At 45.5% G+C, this 19,753-nt stretch overlaps 1 protein-coding gene across 1 annotated transcript; it reads right to left on the minus strand.

Moving 5' to 3' along the window:
• Window positions 1-3,868: 3,868 nt before the first annotated feature.
• On the minus strand, window positions 3,869-19,527 carry Stmp1 (short transmembrane mitochondrial protein 1). Its single transcript, XM_057774964.1, has 3 exons — window positions 19,420-19,527; window positions 7,187-7,240; window positions 3,869-6,125 (listed from the first exon to the last, which is right to left on the minus strand). The coding sequence occupies exons 1-3, from the start codon at window positions 19,432-19,434 to the stop codon at window positions 6,051-6,053; spliced, it is 144 nt and encodes a 47-aa protein (XP_057630947.1). The 5' UTR covers window positions 19,435-19,527; the 3' UTR covers window positions 3,869-6,050.
• Between the last annotated feature and the right edge of the window lie 226 nt (window positions 19,528-19,753).

Below are 19,753 nucleotides of genomic sequence, written 5' to 3' on the forward strand. Positions count from 1 at the left end.
AACTCTAACTGTTCAATAAATGTTTCTGATGGGGAAAAAAAAGCCACTGCAAAGCAAGGTCTACTCCTTCTGCTGGGTAACTGTGTCAGATGCTCTTGCTGGACAGCTAGATGAAGACCTCCATCCCTTCTGTTTGTGCTTCTGGTTTCACTATCAGTTGCTTGTTAAACCTATCTTAGAAAAGCCCCCTGTGGTACTACACTGCTATAACTGATTTAAGTTTACTACCGAGAGCGGTTTTCTCGGGACACTTTATCTGTTAAATCACACATGTAGCCTACCACGTGTCTGAGTTGTGAAGTCCCCTGTGTGCCAGTCAATGCTTCCAGGCGCCACAGAATGTGACCGACCAGGTTTAACCAGGAATATAACCGGTTCTACCTTACTAATTAGCACAGCCAATATTTGGCCAATCACAACAGTGAAGATTTCACAAGCCTATACACAATGCCAATAGTATAGCTGGCTTGAGAGCAGTGGCATCCCAAAGCAATTTGCTTCAAAGTGTTTTTGAGTCAGGGTGTTTCTCCTATTGCTGGGACAGCTCATCAGAGTTCTGAACCATCACAGAACTCCTAGACCCTGGGTTAGACAAGAAAAATACTGGTGATGTGATTAAGGGAGTAGAGGAGGTAAAAAAGACAGAGAAAAGTTGGCTCAAGCAAGCGTACTTGGAATTGCTGGCCACCTTCCACGATCTGAGTCTTCCTCAGGGAAAGCAATAGGCCCTCTCGCAACAGCTGCTGCCAAGGTCTCCATTAGCAGATGCCTTCAACCATCACAGTCCGATGTAACAGTGCTCAGAACAGCACCTTCTTCCCTAACCCAGATTCGGGTCAAACATGACTGCCCACCTGACAATGGAGCAGCAGATGTGGTTAACTTCCAGGCGTCTAAAAGCACTTCACTTCCAGTCCGTCTCTTGGTAGGATTTGATTTTTATTTTCTAATATCACACAGTAGCTATGAAAATACAATCATCTTCCAGATGATGAAACAGAGACAAGGATATTAAGTATGGCTGAATCTTATTCTTGTAAGTTGCATATCAAGTCTGCTCAAAACTGCCTTTGAAATCCCTTTAAGTCACCCATGTCACGGTTATCAACTTAACACATTTGGAAAGAGGCACCCTCAAGTGAAGCACTGTCCCCATCAATTGGCTAGTGGGCATGTCTATGCAGTGTTTCCTTAATCACTAATTGGCATAGGAGGGCCTAACCCTCTGTAGGCTGTGCCAGGCGGCTGAGCAAGCCATGGGAAGTGAGCCAGTGAGCAGGACTCCTCCTTGGCCTCTGCTTCAGTTTCTGCCTCTAGGTTCCTACCTTGAGCTCCTGGGTCCCCTTGACCACGGACTGTAAGCTGTGAGCAAAATAAACGCTTGGCTCCACCAGTGGCTTTTGCACAGTGTTTCCTCACAGCCACGGAAGGGAAACTAGGACCCAGCAGCAGTGAGCAGGAGGATGATCTCCCACACTCGGCATTTACACGTCACGAAGACTTAAATACATCGCCGTGGTTTGCAAAAACCTCCACTCATCCTTCCACGGAGGATATGTGTCAGCTATATACAGATGCATCCATGGGACATGAGGGACTGCAGCATCTCAGATTTTGCTATCTACAGGGGGCCTGGAGCTGATTCCCCGTGACCACCAAAGACGGCACAGTTAATCTCACATGCAGAGACGCTACTGTTGGTATCTTAAATGCTAGAATCACTGTTAGTACTGCAAGATGCTGGACCCCAGCGACATGAAGGGGCTGAAGCTCAGTGAGCACTGAGTGAACACTGTATCTTACACTGTACTTTCTGTCCCTGCCCTGTGTGTCTGTACATGTGAGATACAGCTCACCAGACATTTCCCACTGTCCAGCCACTGTGGCAGTGACGCAGCCAATGCTCCACCTTGGGCTCTTTTCCATAACATCTCTCCCAGGTCTTTTTTTGCTCCCACTGCGCCTTATAAAACTGTCATCCATTAAGCACACCCCCTTACTTGGCTGAGTATGTTGCGACCAGACTCAGGAGAAGTATATACTGAAGCCCTAAAATTCTAAGTACCACAAACTCCCATAAAGAACAAGCAAGATCTTAAAATATTTTCCCTTCACTGTCTTGTTCCTTTCCAGAAGGCAAGGCCCTAAGAGCAGGGAAAAAAGAACTCATGGATAGGCGTCAGGAGCAAACCCAAGGCTTCATTTGCTACAGTACAGTGTAGTGTTCCTTCACAGGGAGGACCTTTAAAGTAACTTAAAATGTAAGAGACCTCAAGAAAACAAACACCAGCACAGTATCCAGGGCGTGATTTCCCCGGTGGAAATGAGAACATTACACAAGTGGACGTGTGCACCATGACCAGAAGGACAGACGACGAGGAAAAGCACACATCCCACTTTTCTCTGCAGCTGTGGGGATGAAAACCGAGTTAGAGAAGAAGAAATGAGATTCCTCCTCCTTTCCGTCAGAAGTCGGTATCTGCTTAACTCCATAAAACACCAACTCGGAAGTCTAAAGATACCACTCCGATGACTCGGAAAACGTCAGCCTTTGCGAATATTAAACGCTGGGTGGTTTTCTCTAGGTTTCCAGTCTGAGGATGAGTCTTTCAAGTTTAGTGTACTGATTACATTTCCAACATCACACCAGGTGGTGGTGGCGGCACACACCTTTAATCCCATCACTTTGGAGGCAGAGGCAGAGGCAGGCAGATCTCCGAGTTTGAGGCCAGCCTGGTCCAGGACAGCCAGGGCTACAGAGAGAAACCCTGTCTGGAGAAAATAAATAAATACATATGTACACAATACATACATACATAAAATAATTGCAACAATCCCGAAGTCTTCCATCTCGTGTCGGAGAAAGCTGCGGTAGTATTTTCAGTGGCTCTCCTGCACTCACCCAAGGCAAAGTTTTCTTAAAATATATCCCCAGAATTTTCAAGTGTTTTTTTAGATGGAGACAGGGAGGGCCATCTCCTGGCGATGGGTCTTCACAATCACAACCCCACTCACATGACTAATCTCTAATCCCTGCCCCTTACAACTCAGAAGAGTTCCAGACTCTCAGCATTTATGACATTGGCAAATGCCATACCCAAGAGCTGAGCTGCCTTTCACTGTTACAGAACGGAAAGCCAGGGCTGGGGCTGTGACTCTGCAGCAGAGCACACTACCCAGCATGCGCACGATCACAACAAAACACCAGGAGACTGCACCTGAAGAGCAAACTTGCTGGTATTTACTGTGTGCCGATTTCTATGGTGGAGATGAAATCAGGCCAGGTCCCCGTATAGAAACAACCCTATCAGTACAGCTAAGTGTCACTCCTGAGGGAAGCTCTCGGACCCCAAGAGTTTGACTATGTAATATAATGTAAAAAGACCTTGGGACGGAAGAGATGGCCCAGTGGTTGAGGTGGCTCAGCAGTTAAGAGCACTGGGTGCTCTTCCAGAGGTCCTGAGTTCAATTCCCAACAACTACATGGTGGCTACAACCATCTATAGTGGGATCTGATGCCCTCTTCTGGCATAAAGTCATACATGCGGCCAGAGTATTCATACAAATAAAATAAATAAATCTTAAAAAAAAAATAATATGTGAGCTGGAGAGATGGTTTAGAGGTTAAGAATACCAGCTACTCTTCCAGGGGACCTGGGTTCAATTCCCAGCACCCACATGGCTCACAACTGTCTGTAACTTCACTCGGGGGATCTGGCTCCCTCACATGGACATACCTGTAGGCAAAATACCAATGCACATAAAATAATAATAAATGAACTACAAAAAAAATATTTTTTAAAAAAATAATATGGATAAGTCTTTATATAAAGATCTTAGCTCCTAATATCTCAAGGCATCTCCAAAGCAGCTATCAAATAACAATGCTGTCATGATGATTCTTCTTTGCCACAGCTTGCTAAGTGAGCCTCTGCCCAGAATTCTGAATATCCTCAAAGCTGACAAACCTCTCTTCTTCTGCTAAGGACCTAGTTAGTCATTTACAGTTAGATTGTGTGAGCTGGGCGGTACAAGGGCAGGAGATACCGGACACTGTATATTTTCATTACTACCCAAAAGACTAGCCACAGAATACCACCACACTCTACGTGACTCACGAACCTGTTCAAAAGTGAGTGCAGAAACACAAAAGTAGTGTGGCCCAAAGCAGCATGTTTCAACTAATATCTGCTATTTATTGGATAGTCTGCAAAGCACAGCATAACAGAGCACATACATCATCTCAACTGTTTCCCATGAAACCCTCATGAGGTAGGTGTTACAAAGTTTCAGAAGAAAACACCACTTGCCCACTCCCCACTGCTAGGGATAAGTCACAGTGACTGCTCTTCTTGTCTCCCATCAGAGGAGGACTTTTACAGGGATAAAATGCATCTCCAAATAGGAGCGCCATGTTCTGACTCCCATGTCAGTGTCACCCCTTATGCAAACAGGTATCTCCTAAGTAATCCTTGAACCTGCTGTCCACTAAAATATCTTCAGAAAAGCACTGTCAGAGAAGCTGCCCAATGAGCCCTCTGAAGCAAGACACTATCTTTATGCAAACTTGACTTTCAGGGCTTTATCTTACAGCTATACTCTGGGTGGATATGGCCAGCAGGTTCGTTGCTATCACCACAACAGCAAAAGAACAATCTAAACATTCACCAGTAGCACATTCAATTGTGAAATACCATTCAATCGAATCTTACATTGTGAACAGAGGAGTTAGGTTCCCTGTTCTTAACGTACTGGCATGGGATGCATTCCACTAAGAATAAAAAAGCAAGTCAGGCAGTGGTGCACACAAAAACAAAAAAACTGAAGAGCCAAAAGGCAAAGAGTAGCACGTAAAAGAAAAAAAAAACCAAAGACACAATGTGCTTAGACACGCTCTCGAGGGTCCCCAGGAACCTGACAATGGGGATCGCCTGAGGAACTGTACCTGGGAACAAGACGGACTCTGAAAAGAGCCTTCGCGGGAAATCACTTTCATATCATCTCCTGGGGAAAAGTTAGGTACCTGTTAGAATATTCTTTACTTTAAAAGTTATGGACTACACAGACACCGTGGTGCACACCTGCAGTCCCAGCACCCAGAGGTTAAGGCAGGAGGACTGCTTGAGCCCAGGAGTTCAAGACCACCCTGGGTAACACAGGGAAACTGTTTTTAAAAAAAAAAAAAAAAAAAGATGATGATGCTTGATGATCCATTCTGATGCAGGCAGGGGAGCTCCAACTGTGCCACAGTCCCATCTTACTGCATATTCGGACCATGCAGAATTTCCCCATGGTTTCATTTTATCACACATCCGGACCTCATTTCTCTGTGAGGGAATAGCTATAAAGTCAATACATAACTTAAAAAATTAACAGTCCTTTACCAACAGCTTCCCACTTATCCACCTGTCATATAATGTCGAATGGGTCTTTTGACAGCAGAGTCAGAGCAAACACTCATTAAGGAAAAACACTCAGAATAAATAGACTGAACTCTACTCAGACAACAGTAAGGTTGTATGTTTTAAAATTTCCAAGTTCTTACAGAATTCAGTTTCTTGGTTAATGATAAGCAAATGATTTATTGGTTAAATTATCAATCATGGAGCTCCTTGATAACAAAATAAATGGATAATTCACCAGAAACTGGCTTGAATGTATTGATTTTAATTACTTTGACAACAAAATTTAGTAACAAACATGTAACACGCTCCTATTGTAACTGCTAGACGGTGAAATCAGCTATCCGAATCCGTTCATCCTTCTCTTGACAACAGGTGGTAGCTCCCAGAGGACAGGTAGGCGAGCACTAATAAAGATTGTGATTGCTAACCTAGCACCATATTGCAGTCTTAGGACTCAGAAGCAGCTGGACGGAAGTTACAGGAGGAAGGGAAGCTGCTGGTAACCTTGACTTCTGGCCCCATGTTGGTTCTAAGGCAACAGGCAAGGTCTGAGGCTGAGGAGGAACACAGCTTTGGGATGCGGCTACGAAGGAGGCAGGCCCCTCGGGAGGGAACTTGGGTCCAGAGCACAGTGCTGGGCAGGCATCAGGAACTAGGGGGTTTCTTCTTGGCTTCCAGGTCCTTTTTAATCTCTTCAAGTTTTTTGGCCAGGTTTGGCATCTTAAAAAGAAAACAGGGAGCATTTAATTTAGCATCTACCTAACCAATATTCCTTTACATCTCTTCCTTTAATAATGGCTTTGTAAGTTTAGGCTTCCCCTGAAGGAGACCGGCTCAATAGTGGTATTTCTTTGCTTCATACCTGCATACGAAAGCTATCAGTGTTAAGTTTATGTTCCCTCCCTGAAAGCCAGGCCCACCTTCTCCCTTTAGATACACACTCAGTCCTTCAACCCAGTATCAACTAAAAGATATACATCTATATGCAACAAATGATAAAGTAATAAAGTCCCTTGGTGTGGGAAGTCCTTCTGCATGTGTTGCTTTTATTGGTTAATGAATAAAGCTGTTTCAGCCAGTGGCCTAGCAGACTAGAGCAAGGCGGGAATTCCAAGCAGATAAGGGAGGAAAGAAGGCAGAGTCAGAGAGACGCCGTGCAGCTGCCCGAGAGAAAGATGCCCACATACTGGTACCAGTAAACCATGAGCCCTGTGGTAAAATATAAAATAATAGAAATGGGTTAATTTAAGATGTAAGAGCTAGCTAAAAATACGCTTAAGCTAATGGGCCAAGCAGTGTTTTAATTAACACAGTTTCTGTGTGATTATTTCAGGTCTGGGCAGCCGGGAATGAACAAGCGGCCTCGTCTAGAGTCCCTGACTAGAGAACTAGAAACAGGAACTCTTCTGTCACACTAAGATCTCCAGCACAGAAGGAAATACAACCCCGTGTCTTCTAAAACACCTTTCAGGGTTCCCATGCAGTTGTGACACCCAGTTTTCCACCCCTCATCCCTACAGGAAGGCTGATGTAACTCCCTACTCCATCAAACTCTCTTCCTTACATGAGCCACACTCCAATAAACCACATCTACTATTCTCTTGTGATGATACGGGGACATCATGCTTCTGTGAGCTCAATTATTTGTTCAAAAAACTTTCTATAAAATTAAGGATTCATTCTTATGGACCTCATGCTACTAAGCAAACTCCACCTTGAGAGAGAAAAATAACTATGAAACAGGTACAGGGAGCAAGAAAGATGTGAATATGGCTACTTACGTCATAATTCTGAGCCAGATACATTCCAACCACGTTGCCCAAAGTAAATCCAAGCTGAAACAATAGAACAGGAGAGTTATACTGCAGACAAAATCCATCATGAGTCTGCGGCCAATGCCAACACACGGGCTACATCTCCCCAAGATGCATGGCATGTGGATGCTCAGGTGCTTGGTGTAGGGCTGCATACTACGAACACAGGAGTCACATCTTTCATCTATGAAACAACCCCACACACATATGCCACGCACCAAAGTCAGAAAGCCCAGAACAGAATAAATGGCTGCTGTAAGTTTCCTATTCTGAAGAAGCCTCCAAAAAGTCCTGAATGGAGGTCTAGAAACCCCGGCAAGGTTCTGATTCTGTTACCCAATGCCACTTGTGTCCTGCCAGGCCTCCTTAGCCTTATTCCCCAGGGAAAGGTGAGTGTGCTATCTGCCCATTCCACAACCCACGATTCAGGACAATCAATAATCAGATGCAATAGGAAGCCAAATCAAAGCAGGAACTCAGTTTATTACTGTGAGTATTAGCTTATATAGGTTAAATGACATCATATGAGCTGATGTGATGTAGGGGTACCACCAGCCAATGAGAGACAGCCAAGCCCTCCCTCTGGCTGCAGGGGTGTCTACCTAGACTTTGCTGTCTCGTCCTCACTGGGTAGCTTTGACTATCCTTCAAACTCGAGCCAGGCTTTTCCCTGTCCTACTGGCCTCGAGGTACAGGCCCTGAGATAATTTTGGCCCAACATCTCTCCTTTTTTGTTTTATATCCCACCCCCCTACCTCAGTCACCAAGCCAGAATAGCCCACTGGGGATAGGATACAGATCAGGGCTACCCCCATCTGGAGTTTCAGCCTGAATACCCTCAAATGGAGAGTTCATCTGTGGGGTGAGATATACCGAGCCTATCATAATGTACTTAAGGGCCATGAGTTGTACCTGTTGTATCCTGTAACATGAGGGCCTGCTTGTTGGGGTTTCTGTCCTGCCCAGTTCCCACAGCTGGTAAGCCCCAAAGAAAATCACACAGAGTCTGCATTAGTTATAAACTAATTGTCCCATTAGCTCAGGCTTCTTATTAGCTCTTATAACTTATATTAGCTCATTATTCTAGTATATGTTAGCCAAATGGCTAGGTACCTTTTTTAGTGGGGCAGGTCACATCTTCCTTCTTTGGTGTCTGTACAGGACTAGGGAGGAATGAGCTTCCTCCTTCCCAGAATTCTCCTGTTCTCATTGACCCACCTCTACTTCCTGTCTGGTTGTCCTGCCTATACTTCCTGCCTGGCTACTGGCCAATCAGCATTTATTTAAAACATAACTGACAGAATATAGACAATCATCCTGCACCAGTATCTGCTTTTGGAATGCTTGTTTCAGCCTTTGGAGAATGCATGGGACAAAAAGACTACCAATAAACAAATAGCTATCAGCCCAATTAGGGAAGAGATGAGGGTGGTAAGTCATAGGGACCAATGAAACCAGGTCTCATAGGGGGTCATTGACTTAAATGAATCAATATCTTTTCTTAACTCATTTAGGGTTCTTGTAACTATCCCAGAAAGGTCTTCATAGAAGTGACATTCTTCCCCAAGTGCCCTGCCAATTCCTCCCTGTTCCATAAACAAGTCCAAGCCTCTCCTATTTTGTAAGGTTACCCTTGCTAAGGAATCCAAAGACTTTTGTAAATAATATAATGCAGTCTCTGTCTTTTCTAAGATCACTTAGATCACAATTGTGAGCGAATTATTCCCATTTCTTATTGTAAAATCACCAGGGGTGAGGTGCCCAGGGCAGTCCCCAATACCCCTAGTCCTATCGATATGGTGATGGCCAGGGCCATTAGGGACTCTCTCTTATGCTTTTGGGCCAGGAATTTTTCTTGCGTGTGGTAAAGCACATGAGGGAAAATTAATGCAAGCAGGCAAGTATCATTATGCTGAATGATCAGTGGGTCAGTCAGGCAGGGAGTAACCTCTATCTCTTGACAGATCCAAAAATACACATGATCTTTGGACATCCTCCATGAAGCTATAGACCCATTAGCCACATCACAAGTGAGGTTAAGAAGAGGTGTCTGGTGTATGAGACACAAGTTGTGTTCAACATCTACCAAAGGAGGATAGTCAGTCCCAACATCTCCCCCATTTCGGGGTTTTCCCATCTACAAATATCAACTTTATCTAGTATTTCATAAGAGTCATTTACCCCATAGGCTTCAAAATAGGGGGTTAGTGGCTATAAGCAAAGCCAACAGGCCTCAGTGGCTTCAGGCTGGGTAAGGTTTAAAGCCATAAAGATGAGGCTTCTAATCCCCCTACATCTCTAGGTGGTTTGGTGAAGAATACCTTAGGGGTAGGTTGAGGTATGTAAAGCTGAGGTATATTGAGGTATGTAAAGCTGAGGTATATATATGCATGTATGTTCCCCATGGGCATTAGCTTAGCAGCAGGCCCCAGCATCCGGGGAGGGTCCTCAGGAAGTATCTCCATTCAAAGCATGAAGATAAGTCCATGATCATATCCCTTTTGGTATAGCCTTAATCCCCACATCTTCCCAGATAACCAGGATAGGTTCCTCTTCTTCCCCTGATCTGTAAACCTTAGTATCGGAGGGTTACATCTAAATCAGGTACATCTTCCATATAGGGGGTTCTGGGACAGGGGTACCTGGGAGACCCTGGAGATCATTATATCTCCTTGCTGTTTTACCCAATGTCCAGTTCCAGTCTGCTCACATCCCCAGAAAGAACAACAGTAATCAGAAAAGCCTCCCCCATCCCTGCTGTTTCTAATAGTTCAGGCTCAACTATGTTCATAGCAGCTTTGTTTGTCATAGCCAGAACCTGGAAACAACCTAAATGCCCCTCGACTGAAGAATGGATAAGGAAAATGTGGTACCTTTACACAATGGAGTACTACACAGCAGAAAAAAATAATGACATCTTGAAACTTGCAGGCAAATGGATGGCGCTAGAAAACATCATACTGAGTGAGGTAACCCAGACAAGAAAGACAAATATCAATGTACTTACCCATAAGTGTTTTTTAAACATAAAGCAAAGAAAATCAGCCTACAAATCACAATCCCAGAGAACCTAGACAACAATGAGGACCCTAAGAGAGATAAATATGGATCTAATCTACATGGGTAGTAGAAAAAGATAAGATCTCCTGAGTAAATTGGGAGCATGGGGACCATGGGAGAGGGTTGAAGGGAAGGGGAGAGGCAGGGAGGGGAGCAGAGAAAAATGTATAGATCAATAAAATAAAATAAAATGAAAATAAGGGGACTCTCAGAGTTGAGTGTCTCCATATTTCAAAAGAACGATAGTGGCCTGCCCAGGGTTATTCACAAAAGCAGCACAGGACAGCTTGAGTTACTCGGAAACTCAGATCACAAGGGCAGAAAGAACAGGAGCCTCTGACACATGGCTGAGTAGAGCGCAATGCCAAGGGCGGGGACTAGCGGGCAGGACACTACAGGTCTGTGGGGAACATGGCTCCCACTCAATGACAAAGGGGACAAGAACAACTTTTAGAGAACTGGAAATGCTTATCCCACTGGGTGAGTATTTTCCTGAGAATTTAGAGTACTCTCTATACACAAATGAGAAAGTTTCTCAGCTCTTGCATTTTAATGATGGTAATTCTGTTTTTCCCAGTGACTTTTTACTTCAGAGTTCCCAAGTGCAGGGTAATTTCTAACTTAATATTTTCAAAGTGGCATCTACCTTTCCCCCATCATTTTGTTTAAACAGTGTTGCTTCTGCTCCATCTCAATAGAGAAATCAAAACAGAAGTCAAAGAGCACTTAATTACGTCATCAATCACACACGAGGTACCCATCTAATCTCTACCTAGACGCAGAGGGACAAGGATACAGATGGAGTCCTGGAGAGAAGGCTCAGCAGCTGAGAGCACATAATACAACTCCTGCAGAGGACCAGAGATCAGTCCCCATCACTCATGTTAGGCAGCTCACAACTGAGTCCAGCTCCAGGGAACCAACCTCATTCTGCCGTCTGCGGGCACCCACACCTCAGTGTACACACTGCCACCTCCAATAAAAACAGTAAAATAAACCCTACAGGGGAGAACACAACTGGGCCTCTCCTCCACTTAACCTTTAAATTCCAAGGACAATTTTAAATTGGTTTGTTGTTGGCAAGAAACATAAACGAGACTATCTAGTTTCTAACCGCTGACTATTTTCTGAGGCTTTTTAAAAATCATTACCAAGGGGCTGGAGAGATGGCTCAGTGGTTAAGAGCATTGCCTGTTCTTCCAAAGGTCCTGAGTTCAATTCCCAGCAACCACATGGTGGCTCACAACCATCTGTAATAAGGTCTGGTGCCCTCTTCTGGCCTTCAGGCATATACCCAGACAGAACATTGTACACATAATACATAAATAAATATTTTAAAAAAATCATTACCAAGGTGGCACCAAGAAGCAGAATCATTTCTTTTTTTCACTCTAGTAGATTCAAACCATAAGTTCTTGAAAACCAGAAAGATCGTTTAATTTGAGAAAAAATTTAAAAGAGCAAAGATGTAAAAAAAAAAAAAAAAAAAATCCTTGAGGATACAAATCCTAATATCTAATGACAGGAAAATGGGGCCGAGAAGATGTCAAGAAACGACAGCACTAGAACTCTGGTTGTCCGAGCCATCTGTGCCTTCAGGTGAGCCACTCAGCCTACCCCAGCTTTGCTGAGCCTCCTGGACTCTTAAAATAGCCCAATACTGAATTGTTCCAGCTCAGACTTAAAATTCTTGGTTCTTACTATGTATGTCTCAAAATAAACACAGGCTATCTAGTCCTGCTCTATCTTGGCAATGTCACCAAGCACTGGAGCACAAGAGAAGGGAACAGTTATTTTAAAACACAAAACAAAACCCATGGGCCTCTATAAACAACACCCTGGTCCAGCTTCAGAATACTACCAGATCCTGACATTTCAAACACGGTACGTACACAGCACAATCTGAGAGGGGTCACCCTGTCAGAGAAATGACGGGGGAAACCAGGAGGGTCAGGAAAACATGCACATTCTTCAGCAGCTGTCAACAGGCAGGAAAAGTAAAATCTAAACGTGACCTCTGGCCTCCTACATGTACAGGCAAGCAGACCTGTATATATTCATGTGTACATACAGTATACACACAAAATAAATAATTTTAAATGTCTGCCTTTCAAATAATACCTTCAAAAAGAAAGCACAAACCACAGAATAGAATTATTTGCAAATCATATATGTTAGCATTTGTATCTAAAATAAAGATCTTTCACAATTAAATGACGGAGAAACATAATTCAATTTTTAAAATGAGCAAAAGCTTTGAGTGGTTTTCTCCAAAGAAGGCAGGCACACAGTCAACAAGCCCAAGAGATGTCTGACATCAGTTAGTTGTTGAGGAAAAGCAAATTAAAACCATGAAAAACCATGACACACCCACTAAGATGGCTTTATTGAAAAGAGAAACAGAAACAGAGGACACGTAGAAGCCACCCCGCAGCACAGAACAGCAGGCACCACTTCACTGAACCAATGTGGCGGAGATGGGAAGACAGAGTACAGGGCTGTGGAACTAGAGCAGGCAGATGAAGTGGGACCTGCGCAGCCACTGAAGGTCATGCCTAGGTCCCTGGCCCTATTGCAGCCTGTGTTGATATCTGTGGCCCATGCTGCCACCAAGGGCCATTCAGATGTCCGTGGCCTATGCTGCCACCTGAAGCCATGGTCCTACTGCAGCCAGGGTCTATGTTGATGCCCGTGGCCAGTGTTAACACCAAAGGTCATGCGGATATCTGGAGTCTGGGCTGCCACCAGGGGCCACAATGATCTGAGTGACCTGTGCTGCCACCTGAGTCCATGGTAATGTCCTGGGTTGCCGCTGGGGGCCATGTCTGGGTTGGTCTGAGGCCATTCAGATGTCTGTGGTCTGGGCTACTGCCCGAAGCTATGTAGCATTGTGCTGGCTGGCCCAGGCTTTCACTGGTCATGGAGGGCTAGCCATACCCCTCACAGGCTACCACATGGAAGAGCTGGCCACAGCAGCAGTGTAGACAGTAGCAGGAATGCAGGGAGGCTCCCTGGGGGAGGGAAGATTCAGGAGAGACCAAGGCTGACCAGCTCAGCCACTACCCAAGCCCAGACCCAGGTCCACCCCAACACCTACCCCATCTATGAGCCGCTAGAGCACATGAGGGGCAGGTCCTACAAAACCACAGCTACAGGATCTCCGTGACGGCCACAACAGCAGGACAACAGCAGGACACCGGAAGACACGGTGACAGGAGATAGACCGGTGACTGTCTGGGTTGGAGAGGGGGTGAGAAATGAATCCTAACATGATACAGCTCCGTTTTTATAGAAAACAAGACAGATGATGGCTACCCAATCTCTAGGCACACTAAAACCACCAAATTACAGACATTAGATGGGAATTTTTGTCTTAAAGCCATAAAACAAAACAGAGAGAGACAGAGAGTGAGAAAGTGTGTGTGTGTGGAGAGCGAGCGAGAGAAAGAGCGAGAGAGCGAGAGAGCGAGAGAGAGAGCGAGAGAGCGAGAGAGAGAGAGAGAGAGAGCAAGTACTAAAATTTGGTAAAATAATGTCAGCTACCTGGGATGAAACGGAAGAAACCAAAGACAACTTCATGGCTTCCACACTGGACTTTGTTAGAAAGAATGAAATGTCAGAGGAGCAAAGGAAAACCAGTCAGATAAATGGCACAGCCTGCACACAAGAAATCTAAAAATGTTCTCAATGTACTTTTTTATTAACACATGAACAGATCGGCCACAATACTTTATCGCACCGAGTGTATAAAGGAACAAAGACTCTTCCAAATCAGAGGCGGCTGCTCTCCCCCTTCAGAAAGCTGTTGTGTCTGGAGGTCAGCAAAGGAAGCTACAGCATTTATCTGGGGAGGGCTCCTGACATGAGCCCAAAGTGGCTGACAAGTCCAAACTATGACTCACCAAATTATATTTTCAAAAATAACATAGCCAGGCCCACAGTTACTGACAAGGGTTTAAGGATCTAAAAAGAAGGTTCAGGGGCTCGGAGCGCGCGTACCTATTCTTGCAGAGGATGAGAGTTCAGTTCCTAGCACATCAGGCAGCTCACAACTGCCTATAACTCACCAGGGAATCTAACACCTCTACACACACACACGCACACACAAAACACACAAACTTAAAATAATAAAAATCTTAAAAAAAAATATTAAGCGACCGGGCGGTGGTGGCACACACCTTTAATCCCAGCACTCAGAAGACAGAGGCAGGCAGATCTCTGTGAGTTCGAGGCCAGCCTGGTCTACAAGAGCTAGCTCCAGGACAGGCTCCAAAGCTACAGAGAAACCCTGTCTCAAAAAACAAACAAAAAATATTATGCAAATATAGCTACACGCTAGCATTGAAAAGTAAGCCTAAAAATATTTGGTCTACGGTGAGAACATCTATATCTCAAAACTATACATTAACTGACTAGAATTAATAAAAAGCTAAGTTGATAACAGTATTTAAAGGATATTTATTTTTATCTGAATGGGTGTTCTGCCTACATTTATAATGTACACCACTTTCGGGCAGTGCCCACAGAGGCCAAAAGAGGACAAGCGTCCCCTGGAATTGGAGTTAGTGATGTTGAGAAACACTGTGTGTGCAGCAGATCAAATGCACACCCTTTGGAAGAGCAGAAGGTGCTATCCAGCCAAGGTGTCTCTTCAGCCCTGCTAACAGGACTCAAAAGAAGACATGAGAAGGCCTTCCAAGGAGGCATGGACCCACGCCACTATTTCTGTGTCTTACTGTTATAACTTGATGTGAAGACTATCACAAGAAGTTTAGTGGCTGCATCAAGCAGTGAAAATATCCGTATTCTATGCATCCGAACAAAACCCTGCTAGGGATAAAAACTAAAACCCTTCTGTGCTTCCTAGAAAAGCATGTCCTTAAGAGGTGAGCTATGGCTGGGTGCGGTGGCACATGTCTTTAGTTCCAGCATTCAGGAGGCAGAGGCAGGCGGATCTCTGTGAGTTGGCAGCCAGTCTGGTCTACAGAGGGAGCTCCAGGACAGTAAGGGCGACACAGAGAAACCCTGTCTTGGAAAACCAAAAGAGGTAAGCTGTGTTTTATATTCAGTAATACTGCTTAGATTATAAATAAAGAAATAAAAACAAAATTAGAAAAATCATTAACTCCTTAAGTGTGCCAACATTTATCAGGGGCTCATGAAAATCCTCTCGGAAGGGTGTACTGGTCTTCGGGCTCCCAAAGAAGCTGGTGCAAATATTTAACTATCTTATAACCAAAAGTAATAATGAAGTGAAAAGGGAAGACCTAAAATTAATGAGGGGACCCATTCCAGGGCACTCCACACATTAACATCTGTAGCTGTTAAAGCTGGTTATTCAACTGCACAGAAACCCACCCCCACACTCTAACCCTCTAGACTGCTTAGTGCCTACTGTCATGTAAGGCCACAGACAGTCCACCCCACCGTACTATTTAGGAATTGTCAAGAAAAATGGTACACACGCAATACATACACAGTTATTTCCTAGTATTTCCCATCCACAGATGGGCCCAGCGATATGGAGAACTGGCTGTACATGTATCAGCCACTAAGTGTTGACTAAGACCCTTGTATGTCCCCACACCAGCAGGGAGAAGCAGCAGCATGTCGGTCAGGCTGGAGAGCCTGTCTAGCTCACAGCCTGAGTCCACAGCAGCCAGCTAGTGCAGCGGCTCCCAGAGCAGGGTGGCGACAACTCACCGCGTGGCACGGCTGAAGGAGGCAAGCTTCGCTGGTCAGCACGAAGACCTTACGGCCTATGTGAGAGGAAGCTTCTTTCATTAACTCTTACAACCTTATAAAACTATTATTGCCCAGATCTACGCTGGGAAAACTGAAGCACAGAGCAATGAAAGATCCTGGGCAAGACTACACAGCAGGTCTGGCCTGGAAAATGGCTCCGTAGGTAAAACGCCCTTGCCACCAAGCCTGGCAACCTGAGTTCAATCCCCAGAACCCATATGGGGTAAGAAGAAACAATTCCTGAAAGCTGTCCTCTGACCTCTTCATGTGTACGCCCCACAGTAGAGACATGTGCAGAGACAGATGGAGACATATGCACAGACAGACAGACAGACAGATGTGATTTAAGAAAGAAATTTACTGTACGGAAGATGCACCTACTATATCACATGACTTTAAGAAAAGATTACGTAAACAAGTGAATATACATGCCAAGCATATGATACCAACAATGAAACAGTTTTAATGACTAAAATGAATAAAAGAAAAAAATCAAAGATTATGTCAATGTTTCAAACATGGGAGTTAAATGTGGGGACAGGATTGGGAAGGCAGGAAGGAACAGTCGATCCAGATGAGTAGGGTCTGAGAGAAAGGCGAAGAAGAGAAGCTGACAGTTGACAGAAGGATCTGGAACACACAGAAAAGGTCTCAAGGTAGTCAAGGAAGCTGTCAGTGAAGACTTGAATAGTGACAGCTTGATAAAGAACGCATTCCCTAAGGGTAATGGAGAGAGCACAGTGGCTCAAGGCCCACACTTGAGCGTCCACAGCATCCAAGAGCAGAGGGAGGCAGCCAGGAGAAACAGGAAAGATTAGAGAGGCAGGGAGTGGCCCATCTGCTGCACCCAGATAAGTCCACTCTCCGAACAGTGGCCAGTCGCCCTCACTCTGCAATTCTGAGTTTTAACACGACAGAACCCGGGCAGTACAGTACACAGGCCCCAAAGCTAAAAGGACACGGGTGAGGAAGATGTGAGTGAATGGCTTCTGGGGGCTCAAGAGGTATGAGGGACAGACACTGTAGCAGGTGCCGAGAACCGGGTACGAGGGACAGATACTGAAGCAGGACCACAGGTGCCCTGAGTGGGTACGAGGGTCAGACACTGTAGCAGGGCCACAGGTGCCCTGAGCCGGGTACGAGGGTCAGACACTGTAGCAGGACCACAGGTGCAGTGAGCCGCCACCGCAGGGCTCACAGTCAACTGCCCATCTAAGTGTTCCCTGAAATAAGTACAGCCAAGCTGGGGGCAAGGTGTGGATGAAGTATGGAAAGAGGGATGATGAGTGCCCATTTTAACCCGAAGGGAAACAGACACGCAAGCAACACAATCATATACACAAGTTTTTCGATAGCCCCCTAGGCAACAACCGAGGACACATTTCAGGGGGTTACAAAGTGTGCCGCAGTGGGTCACAAACTGAGACTGGAATCATTCCTTCACACCCAACCCTCTCCTAATTCCCATTTCTGATACCTGACACAAGAGAAGGGGCAGTATTTCTATCTTTAGTAAGTGCCATCATTAAAGTGTTTATGTATTGGCTCCTTTTGAGACCTCACAAAGAGCAAACTGAACCACAGAAAATTTAAAAGATTTGCCCAACCCCCACCGCTTAAGAGTAACAAGAATAGGGTACAAATTCAAGTGTGATTCTTAAGTCTAAACTTTTTTCCCCCTAAGACAGGGTTTCTCTGTGTAGCCCTGGCGGTTCTGGAACTCACTCTGTAGACCAGGCTAGCCTTGAACTCAGAGATCCGCCTGCCTCTGCCTTCTGAGTACTGGGACTAAAGGCCAGGGCCACCACTACCCTGTGATGGAATCTAAACTCTTTTTTTTTGTTTTGTTTTTTTTTGTTTTTTTGTTTTTCGAGACAGGGTTTCTCTGTGGCTTTGGAGCCTGTCCTGGAACTAGCTCTTGTAGACCAGGCTGGTCTCGAACTCACAGAGATTCACCTGCCTCTGCCTCCCAAGTGCTGGGATTAAAGGCGTGCGCCACCACCGCCCGGTGGAATCTAAACTCTTAAGCATTAGGCCATGATGGCCAGTGTTTCCTAGATGAAAGGGTTAACGTAGAGACCAAGACCTGCAGAAATTAACAGTGTTTGACCAAGTCTACAACATGAAAGTGGATTCCACCTCTGCCCATCATTTTTCCCCAACAGAAGCAACGAAGGGGAGACAGACCCAGAGCAAGAGAACACCAGTGATTGGGTGCCCAGTTACACCTGTGCTAAGCATCTAACGGCTTCAACATCTCTCCTTAAAGGTTGAAAAATCTGAATTCCCAAATCAAAACCCACGTTAGTACAGAGCAGTTTAGTCCCACACCAAAAACACCACCCATTCAGCAAAAGCACGGAAAATGTGGTGGAAATTGAACTAGTTCTCCCTAGTTACCAAGGAGCATCAGATGCAGCGGAAGGGCCAGTCATATCATCTTACACCAGCTGATACTGCTTTTAAAAGTAATTCCTAACAAGTGAACGACAGTTAATGACTCCTAGCTCCTAAGCTAACACACAGGACACTGGAGAAACCCCCAGAGGCATGAGAGATGCAGGCTTGTCTGTGGGCCAGTTTATGTCAACAATCCGGTTTGGGCTAACTGGATTAGGAGCAACTCCTTCCCCGAGCACCAGGTGGCCACTGACCATGGGAAAGAGAGGACATCTGCTTTATTAGAATTAGAGGATGAAACGCCAAGTTGGAAAACTTGTGTCTGAAAACTGGACTCACAACTTCTCCTGCAATCCTCAACGGGCAAGTTTTGAAAGACCTGATGTTTGCCAGGAAACGTGCTAATTCAAAACGGAGAACTGGGATAATTTGTTTTTGATTTTCATTTTACACTCCCCTCCCCAAAATGAGGAATTCTATGAAGAACTACTTGTGGGTCAATCTGCCTCATTCCTCAAAGCGTGCAAACTGTCAAGGTCTGAAGAGGGCTCCGTGAGTCTCTCGCTCCAGCCTCGTGAGGTGGCTGACTAAAGCACGGCTTGTGAAAGGCACTCTTGGGGCCTCAAAACTGCCAACTATCAGGCCGAGTATGAGTATGAGATGGGGGTCGGGAGGAGGATGGGGGAGGGGGCAGGAGACAAATCATTAAGGACCTCTCTGACCAAACTTTTACTAACTGGGATTACACAATAAGCTCACAGCAAGTGACTTTGAAAACGCATCAATCTCCCCGACACCTCAAAAGTTTTCAGAACTTGAATGACGGCAAAGAAACCCACGCAAAGGATCAAAGGACTTGGGAGAAGGCAGGAGGAGAGCCGCGCGAGCTACCCCGAGGGGGCGAACATCGGCTCGAGCCCCAAGTTCAGAGCCGTGCACTGCCGACCCGGGACCCCGAGAGGACGAGGCGACCCATCCTCGGAGGCTCCACTCACCAGGAACTGGAGCATGTTGTCGGTAGGGAAGGCGAGGAGGGTGTGAAAGGGGCTTCACCTACAGCTCTGCTCCCGGACTCCTCCCCAGCGCGAGGGCGGAACCCGCCGTCAGGTTCCGGTTTACGCCCCGCCCCACCCTCTCCATGCCCGGAAGCGACTTGCGGTGCGGCAGCGCCCCCTGACAGTCATCGCGGGAAGCAGTGCAAGCCTAGTCTTAGAACCAAGACCTCTAAAGCTGAGGCCCAGGAATTTAAGTTCTTTTAATTACGCTGGCAATTGTGATAACACAGTCGGACTTGGGGCTTCCTGGCCTACTCAACCAGGATGAGGGTGA

Source organism: Chionomys nivalis, chromosome 1 (genome assembly GCF_950005125.1).
Source record: "Chionomys nivalis chromosome 1, mChiNiv1.1, whole genome shotgun sequence".
Classification (NCBI taxonomy): domain Eukaryota; kingdom Metazoa; phylum Chordata; class Mammalia; order Rodentia; family Cricetidae; genus Chionomys; species Chionomys nivalis.